At 46.5% G+C, this 9,708-nt stretch overlaps 1 protein-coding gene across 1 annotated transcript; it reads left to right on the top strand.

Annotated features, from left to right (window-relative positions):
• Positions 1-9,369, top strand: STBD1 (starch binding domain 1). The gene is made up of 2 exons (XM_004383127.2): positions 1-231; positions 7,251-9,369. The coding sequence occupies exons 1-2, from the start codon at positions 15-17 to the stop codon at positions 8,111-8,113; spliced, it is 1,080 nt and encodes a 359-aa protein (XP_004383184.1). The 5' UTR covers positions 1-14; the 3' UTR covers positions 8,114-9,369.
• The last annotated feature ends 339 nt before the right edge of the window (positions 9,370-9,708 follow it).

Here is a 9,708-nt window from a genome sequence, read left to right as displayed (position 1 = left end):
GCAGCCTCTCAATCATGGGCGCCGTCTGGTCCGCCCTGCTGGTCGGAGGCGGTCTGGCCGGGGCGCTTTTCCTTTGGTTGCTGCGGGACGGCCCTGGGGACAAGGGGAATGAGGGGGTCGCGGAGCTGAAAGACGCCCCTCCTGGGGAGACTGCGGCTCCCGGAGGAGATCGGGGTGGCGGCGGGAGACTGAGTCCTGGACCTTCCGGGCGGGAGCCGGTCACCACACCAGGTATTCTTTCTTCCCGTGTCTTGAGGCCGCTCTGCCAGAGGGTTCTTAAGTTCACCGAGGAAGAGGGGAAGGAAAAAAAAAAAAGCCCACCTCTAGCTTTCCAAGCGGCCCGGTCCTGGTGGACGAACATCCCCTTCGGGAGGCTAGACCCTCCCCATTCTCCACACACCTCCCCCACCGCCATTTGCCCGGAGCAGGCTTCTTGCCCTCCAGGGAGCCCGTAGAGATGCCCTGGCCGAGCCTTCCGAGGGCCGCGCCCTGCTGAGCTTCTGTCCCGGACGCCAGCGTCTGAGGACCTGCCGTTGAGCTCTAGCGGGGATGGGCTCCTCCGCCTGGCGGCGCTTGGTGCAGTGCGGGTGGCTGCAGCGGCGGCACACCTTCCTGGGCCTTCTGAAAGGAGGGCTTGAGGGATTCTACAACCCTCTTCAACCTCTGGCTGAACGGGGACATTTTCTCCGTCCCAGTCCCCTAGCTTTATGTCCCCCATCACTCACCCCATAGGAAGAGCTGGGTTTGGCAGTATCCAAGCTCTGAGCGTCTCTTGCTCTCTGGGCGCTTCTGTCAGGAAGGCAAAGTTCAGGTTGGACTCTGGCCATGAAGGCCGCGGCTGAAGCCCTGGGACTGTGTGCTGGCCACCCATTCCAGAACTATCGGCTGTCCCCAATAGCCCCCTCCCAAACCTGCTGTCCTTCCCCACCCGCCACACCGTGCATCGCAGGGCAGCCTAATCCCTGGGGAAGGGAAGCGCCCCCGTCTGTTTTGGTACTTAATGGAGCCCCAACTCCAATGAGTAGAATTGACAACTAGGTTTAAGCCTCTAAATTTTAGACTAGGCAAAGTAAGGGCACTGGCAAAAAACCTTACCTTCCGGTGCCCTCCCTTGGCAAGCTACCCATGCTGGATTCCAGCCTAATGGTGAAAATGACATCTGTGAACTTTATTTTTAGTGGGGAGTGTTCACGTGTGCCTTTGGTGTCATTAGTTTGAGATGAGCACATGCACACACGCACACACACACACACACACACACACACACACACAAACCCATTGCCCTGGAGTCTGACTCATAGCGACCCTACAGGACAGAGTAGAACTGCCCCATAGGGTTTCCAAGGAGAAGCTGGTGGATTCCAACTGTCGACCTTTTGGTTAAGCCGAACTCTTAACCACTGAGCCGCCAGGGCTCTCCTGTAGAACTCATTTAACTTCTTTTTCTGAAGGTCAGACTCATGATTTAGGCCGGAAGGTTGGGTATTCAGAGTAATATTTGTTCACATCTCACTTCCAACCCTACCATTAAAACAAACAAAAAAAAAAAAAGATTGCCCCCCAAAACCAAAACACTCCATCTGTGCTTATTGTATGGTTTTGGAGATTTTGAACTTTCAGGGAGCTATTTGGACTATCAAAGAGGTGACCAAGAAGGAAACTGAGTCTTTAGGGACCTTAGATTGTATATTTTAGGGAACATTTAAAAAAAAAAGTGTGTACAATTGGAAGGGATGCAAAAAGTCTTATGTTCTATTAAAGAGGTTCCTGATGCATATGGGATTGCCAAGGAGAAGAAAGCCTTCTCCCTCCACCCCCAACTCCCACATTTGGCCTGTGATGCACTGCTGTCCTTCGTGTCCCCCTGTAATGACAGCTGTTGTTGGTCTGCCTGCACCAGGCAGGAGATGATCTGCACTCGTTTCCTGGGAGTACAAGTGTACTCTTCTAGTTTGTCGGGTGGCCATGCAGCCCTTTGACCCACTGGCTGGACAACACTTTTGATGATCAAAGCCAAGCAAATGGGCTCTGGTTGCATGCCAGTATTGCCTGGACTGCTGGGATTGAGGACCATGACAGGGTTACGCTTCTGACTCTATAACTTACTACTTCATTTACACTTTTGTGCTAGTACACTGACACTCCTTGATGTGCCTTTTATTGTTGGATATACATGTATATTCTTAGAGTACAGTGTTGGTATGATGGGTAAGGTTTCATGTTAGCTGGCTTAGGCCAGGATTCTCAGTGGTTTGTCAGTTATGTGATGATGTAATTTGTCAGTTATGTAATGATGTAGTCATCCTCCATGATGTGATCTGATTTGATCAGCCAATCAGTTGCGAGGGGAGTTTACTCAGGAGTGTGGCCTGCATCCAATATATACATATGGATGTTCTGGCAAAGCTTGCTCACTTGCTCTGGATTCTGCATCTGGCTTGTCATCATCTGATCTGCAGTTCTTGGGACTTGAGCCAAGGCCTGCCATATTGCCCGCTGATCTTGGGATCTGTCAACCTCTGCAGCCTGTGAGGCAGCAGCCTGCCATCTTACCTGCCGATCTTGGGTTCGTCAGCCCATGCAGCTATGTGAATCGGAGGTCTCCAGCCTGACACCTGATCCACGGACTAGGGACTTGCCAGGCTCTACAACCATGTGAACCATTTCCTTGAGATAAATCTCTCTCTCTCTCTCTGTGTATATGCTTCACTGGTTTTGCATCTCTAGAGAACCAGCCTAAGACATTTAGCACCAAGAGTGATTCTAGAGAAAAAAAACTGTAAGGGTGAGTTTTCTAAATTGGTTCTCAAGTCTGGTTAGTCTTAAAGGCACTGATGATTTTGCCTCCAGTAGTAAAGAGGGCACTGCTAATCCATGGTGTGATGTGGCAATATTAATACACAAAATATCACCACCAGTAGATCAAGTATTAGTGAGAAGTGAGGCTCTGGGTGATCACATGTTTGATACTTTTCTACAATTGTCAGAATGAGAAGTATAAGGAAGCTGGTTGTTTGGTCCTATTTTTGGTAGACAAAGTATGAAAGAAAGAGATGACCTCAGGGCTTCATAGTCACAGCTCAAGCACTGTAAAAAAGACCTCAAAGTTGCCACTTCTGCCCTGAAAGAAAGCCTCATTTCTTGTAGTAACAGAGATGACATTGCCAAAAAGCAAACCCAGAGTCTTATAATAAGAATGGCTGAATTACACCACCAGCTGAGTTCCCAACGTTGAATGGTGTCTGAAGTTAAAGTGAGGGCATTGATTGGGAAGAAATGGGATCCTGAAACTTGGGATGGGGACATATGGGCAGATAATCAAGAAGCTGAGGACATTGAACCCCTAAATGCCATTGAATCACTCCTGGCAGTAGAACCTGCACTCTTAATCCCATCTGAAGAGATTACTCCATCTTTGTCTGCTAAGCCACCCTCCTCGGTAGAACCATTATCTTCTCCACACTCATCTGAAGAGATAAACCCAGCTGTATCTGAAGAGCCTTTGTCTGAGTCATCACCTGGGGCAGCATCTGAGTCATTGCCTTGGGCATCGCCTAGGGTAGATGCCTTACAAGACATTGCTGAATGTTCCCAGAACCCACTGCCACTACCCATTCTTGCTTCTAGATCTATAACTAGACCTAAGTCCCAAACAAATAAAAAAAACACAAATAAACCAAATCCGTTACCGCTGAGTTGAGTCCAGTGGTGTGGAGCATTTTGAGATATTCCTTCCAAAGTGAAGGATAAGTTGTTACATCTGGCCCCTTCTACAACTAAAAAGGAGTCACAACACCTTGTGAGCCTCTTTGGATTTTGAAGGCAACTTATACCTCATTTAGGTGTGCTACTCCGGCCTATTTATCAAGTGACTCAAAAAGATGCTAGTTTTGAGCAGGGCCCAGACCATCAGAAGGCTCTGCAACAGGTTCAAGCTGCCATGCAAGTGGCTCTGCCACTTGGGCCATATGATCCAGCTGATCCAATGATACTTAAAGTGTCAGTGGCAGATAGAGTCTTTGGTAGGCCTCCATTGGTGAATCACAGTGCAGACCCTTAGGATTTTGGAGTAGTTATCCTCTGTAGGTAACTACTCTCCTTTTGAGAAACAGCTTTTGGCTTGTTACTGGGCCTTAATAGACTGAATGCTTAACCATGGGCCACAAAGTCACCATGCAGCCTGAGTTTCCCATCATGAACTGGGTGTTGTCTGACCCATAAAGCCATAAAATTGGATGTTCTCAGTAGCACTCCATCATTAAATGGAAGTGGTATATATGAGACAGGGCCTGTGCAGGACCTGAAGCACAAATAAGTTGCTTGAGGAAATGGCTCAAATATCCATGGTCTCCACTCCTGTCACATTACCTGCCCTCTCCCTGTCTGCACCTACAGCCTCATGCAGAGTTCCTTATGATCAGTTAACTGAGGAAGAGAAAACTTGTACCTAATTTACAGATGGTTTTGTGCAATAGTGCAGGCACCACTCAAAAGTGGACAGCGGCAGCACTACAACCCCTTTCTGGGACCTCCCTGAAGGACAATGGTGAAGGGAAATCTTCCCAATGAGCTGAACTTCAAACAGTACACCTGGTTATTCACTTTGCTTGGAAGGAGAAATGGCCGAATATGTGATTATATACTAATTCATGGGCTGTGGCCAATGGTTTGGCTGGATGGTTGGGGACTTAGAAGGAACATGACTGGAAAACTGGAGACAAGGTATGGGGAAGAGGTATGTGGTTAGACCTCTCTGAATGGGCCAAAGAAGTGAAGACATTTGTGTTTCATGTGAATGCTCACCAAAGGGTGACCTTGGCAGAGGAGGATTTTAACAATCAAGTGGATAGGATGATGCATTCTATGGAAACCAGTCATCCTCTTTCCCCAGCCACTCCTGTCATTGCCTAGTGGGCTCATGAACAAAGTGGCCATGGTGGCAAGGATGGAGGTTATCATGGGCTCAACAACATGGACTTCCAATCACCAAGGCCGACTTGTCTACAGCCACTGCTGAATGCCCAGTCTGCCGGCAGGAGAGACTAACACTGAGTCCCCAGTATGGCACCATTCCTCAAGAGGATCAGGCAGCAACCTGGTGGCAGGTCAATTACATTGGACTGCTTCCATCATGGAAAGGGCAGCATTTCATTCTTACTGGGATAGACACTTCCTCTGGATATGGATTTGCCATCCCTGCACACAATGCTTCTGCCAAAACTACCATCCATGGACTCTCAGAATGCCTTATCCACCGTCATGGTATCCCAAACAGCATTGCCTCAGATCAAAGGACTCACTTCACGGCAAATAAAGTGCAGTAATGCGCTCATGCTCATAGAATTTACTGATCTTACCATGCTCCCTATCATCCTGAAGCAACTGGCTTGATAGAATGATGAAATGGCCTCCTAAAGACACAATTATGGTGCCAGCTAGGTGGCAATACTTTGTAGGCTTGGGGCAGTGTTCTCCAGGAGGCTGTATATCCTCTAAACCGGCATCCAACATATGGTGCTCTATCTCACATAGCCAGGATTCATGGTTCCAGGAAGTAAAGGGGTGGAAATGGGCGTGGCACCACTCACTATTACCCCAAGTGACCCAGTTGCAAAATTCTTGCTCCTATCTCCACAACCCTATGCTCTGTGGATATAAAGGTCTTAGTTCCAAAGGGACTAAGGTTATGTAATGCTCCCACCCTGGAGACACAACACAGATTCCACCGAACTGGAAGTTAAGAATACCACCCAGCCACTTTGTTCTCCTCGTGGCTCTTGATCAACAGGCAAAAAAGGGAGTTACCATATTGGTTGGTGTGACTGATCCTAACTACCAAGGGGAAATTGGATTGGTGCTGCATAACTGAGGTAAAGAAGAGTATGTCTGGAATACAGGAGATCCCTTAGGGTGGCTCTACTACCATGCCATGTGATTAAAGTCAATGGAAAACTAAAGCAGCCCAATTCTGACATGACTACTAATAGCCCAGGCCCTTCCGGAATGAAGGTTAGGGTCACCCCACCAGGCGAAGAACCATGACCCAATGAGGTGCTTGCTTAGGGCAAAGGCAATATAGAATGAGTGGTGGAAGAAGGTAGTTCTAAATACCAGTCACAACCACGGGGCCAGTTGCAGAAATGAGGACTGTAATTTTTACGAGTATTTCTTCCTTGTATGGGGCCATCAAGTATTTTTGTTTTCTTATAAAATACAAGATGTAAACAGGGCTAGTGCATTTTTAGTTGTACACGTTAGTTGTATTATGTTAGGCTCAAGTATGACTTTGTAATTGTCTTTATTTAGAGATTGTGTATGATTTAAGGAGACGTGAACAGGTACCAAGTTGACAAGGAGTGGACTGTGATGGTTAAGGTTGTGTGTCAGCTTGGCTGGGCCACAATTCTCAGTGGTTTGGCAGTTATGTAATGATGTAGTCCCTTCCATGATATGATCTGATGTGATCAGCCATTTAGTTGTAAGAGGACTTTTCTCGGGGGTGTGCCCTGCATGCAATATATATATGGACGTTCTGGCAAAACATGCTTACTTGCTGTGGATCCTGCATCCAGCTCATCATCATCTGATTTCCAGTTCTCAGGGCTTGGGTCAGCGGTCTGCCATGTTGCCCACCAATCTTGGGATTCATCAGCCTTCAAAGCCTGTGAGCTAGCAGCTACTGTCTTATTGCCAATCTCATATTTGTCGGCCTCCACAGTCCGTGAGCCAACGGCCTGCCATCTGACCTGCTGATCTTGGGTTCATTAGCCCCTGCAACTATGTGAGTCAGGAAAAGCCTCCAGCCTGAGGTCTGACCCAGGGACTTGGGACTTGCCAGCCTCTAAAACTGTGTAAACTGGTACCTTGAGATAAATCTCTATATATATGTGCTTCACTGGTTTTGCTTCTCTAGAGAACCCAGCCTAAGATGGTAGGGAAAGACCCTATACTTTCACTCTGGGTGAACAGACTGGATAGATGTTCTCTAGAAGGTCCTGCCTTATAGGAACGTAGCTTCTACAGAGAGAAAATGTTCCCTCAAGCCCACTTTCATCCTAGTTGGTTGTAGAGAACTCAAGCTAAGAAAGTTGGGAACACACTAGATAATGAAGTGCTTGATTTTAATAGGGAAGGATTTTATGAACTGTAGATAGAAGTAAGGTCTTCAATAAATAAACCTATTTTCTCAGCCTAACTTATTTTTGTCTCATATGATCTAACACTATTACAATTTTTCTTTTGTTTCTTAGACCATCTTCAAGAAAGCAATGGATGTTTGAGTTCAGAGACCAAAGGCGTTGGTAACCTAGGTAACCTGCAGGAAGCAGCACAGAGACTGCAGAGTCCTTCTGGAGAAGATGGTGACCGTGACAATTCAAGACAACATGTTCCTTCTGGACAGTCTCCAGACACAAAATCTCTAGCTACCTCTGAAACTGGTCACTCTAGGGGTTACTCTGAAGTTTCAAGTAATGTAAGCCTTGATCCTACAGGAGAATGGGGGTTCCAAAAAGGACAAGAGGCACCTGCTAAAGCAGCTACATGTTTTTCCGAGAAGCTGACTTCTAGCAACCAGCTAATGGACAGAACTAAAGAAGTGAGCCATCCACAGTTGGACAGTTCAGACCCGGCTGACCAGGACTGGGAAATGGTGTCCAGGCATTCATCTTGGGGAGATGCTGGTTTGGGTGGTAGCCTTGAGGCTCTAGTGGTAAGCCCAAGCCAGGGAATGGACTATGGCAGAAGTGTTCTTGTGGAATCAAGAGGTCAGGAAGTAGATGTAAAAACAAAAAAGGTAGTGGCAATGTTTCCAGAGCCTCGGCAAGTCAATGTCAGGTTCCAGGTCCACTATATCACAAGCACTGGTAAGCAATTCATTGCAGTAACTGGAGACCATGAGAGTCTTGGGAGATGGAACACTTACATCCCACTCCAGTATAGCAAGGATGGGTTCTGGTCTCGTTCTATTTCCCTGCCAGTCAATACAGTGGTGCAGTGGAAGTTTGTAGTGGTAGAGAATGGGGAGGTTACCCGCTGGGAAGAATGCAGCAACAGATTCCTAGAGACTGGCCATGAGGATAAAGTGGTTCAAGAGTGTTGGGGGATTCACTGATTCGGGCTGCAAGGTACTGGAGAATCTGTTGCAGAATGGGAAAGAGGCTAAGGTTGTGGAGCACACTGAATAATTTAAAATAAAGGAAGTGTGACTCCAAATTTAGTCATTAGAGTTGTTTCAAATTTGCTAGTGGCTTTTGTTTAATGTGCAGAAACATACGTAGATGATGCTTCCAGTGAACATGGACTTTTCTTCCTGTGGTATTGACGAGTTTGTGCGGATCCATCATTACTTTAGGGCTTGGTCCTCTTGGCAAGAGTGACTTGGCTAAGCTTCATGGAGCACAGAAACTAACCAATCACCCAGGTCTCAAGCCTGAGCCTCTGGGTAAGCCTTAAATCAAGGGAGTAAAACATGCGTCATCCAAAGATCATCATATTTCCTATTGGTACAGCTGGAGAAGCACTCTTTACTACATGCACATTTTATATTTAAAAATAGTTAACATTGTATGGGACTGTGATCAGAAAATACCTGGTCCCCAGATGTGATTAGCAAGGATATGAGGTAATGCTTTAAGACTCCCCAATTTTCTTTTGTGCTAGACTTTACCGCCAGGTGTGGTTTTGAAGGCAGCAAATATGTCTTTGTCTTAATGCTCTAAGACTGGTGTAGAAAAAAGGGGCCTAATCAGAGTTAGTTATCAGGAGCACTCTATGAGAAAAGAGAACATGAATGGGGTTAGGAGGTGGGCTGAGCGAGGTGGCCTGAAGATACCACTTAGAGGACTGGGAGGTACAGTTACAGCCTAGACTCCAGGGAGGGACCCTCATCATTTATACATGGGGCCTTTGTAGGACCGACTCTCCCCCCCGCCTGTCCCCTCACACCATATCTGGACTGATGATCAGATGAACTGTCCTATAGCAGTTGTTTCCATCCTTCACCCTCTTCCCTTTCCTCTCATACTAACAGCCATCTTGGATAACGAATTTATACAGGGCAGTAATACAGAAGTACATCTATGCTCTGAGAAGAAATAAACATTCAAACTTTAAGTTATTCTAACTGAGCAAATAATAAAACCTCAATGTCTGAATTATTTGCCTAACTCTTAGTACCATAACCGCTTGGATGCAAAATAAAATACTAATATCTTCCTGCACTAATAACAGACACTAAGAGAAAAGCAAACATCAAGAGGCATACAAGATATATGAAGAGTCTGTTTTTCTCCTTCCTTTGGAGAAAAAAGCTTAGAATATGTATTTTTAAAAATTTACCTTTGCTTGGAGAGAAATTCAGCATGCCTGTATTTGAAAATGAATTTTTAAAATTCTGCTTTAGATGAAAGTTTACAAACTTTCTCATTAAACAATACACGTTGTTTTGGGACATTGGTTCCAGCCAACCTCACGTCAACACTTTCCCTTTGTTGACCTTGGTTCCCTGTTACCAGCTTTCCTGTCCCCTCCTGCCTTCCCGTCCTTGCCCCTGGGTTTGTGTGCCCATTTGGTCTCGTTTTATTTTGTGGGCCTATCTAATCTTTGGCTGAAGGGCAAACCTCAGGAGTATGACTTCAGTATTAAAAGGGTGTCTGGGGGCCATACTCTCAGGGTTTCTCCAGTCTCTGTCAGGCCAGTAAGTCTGGT

This window comes from Trichechus manatus, unplaced genomic scaffold, assembly GCF_000243295.1.
Source record: "Trichechus manatus latirostris isolate Lorelei unplaced genomic scaffold, TriManLat1.0 scaffold00105, whole genome shotgun sequence".
NCBI lineage: Eukaryota > Metazoa > Chordata > Mammalia > Sirenia > Trichechidae > Trichechus > Trichechus manatus.
The sequence above is the reverse complement of the archived record's forward strand: the minus strand, read 5'-3'. Positions and strand labels throughout refer to the sequence as shown.

Excerpts from the sequence above, each read along its gene's own strand:
- STBD1 (XM_004383127.2), top strand. The coding sequence starts at position 15 with ATGGGCGCCGTCTGGTCCGCCCTGCTGGTCGGAGGCGGTCTGGCCGGG. Across the intron at positions 232-7,250 it reads GGAGCCGGTCACCACACCAG|ACCATCTTCAAGAAAGCAAT; the intron begins GTATTCTTTCTT and ends TTTGTTTCTTAG.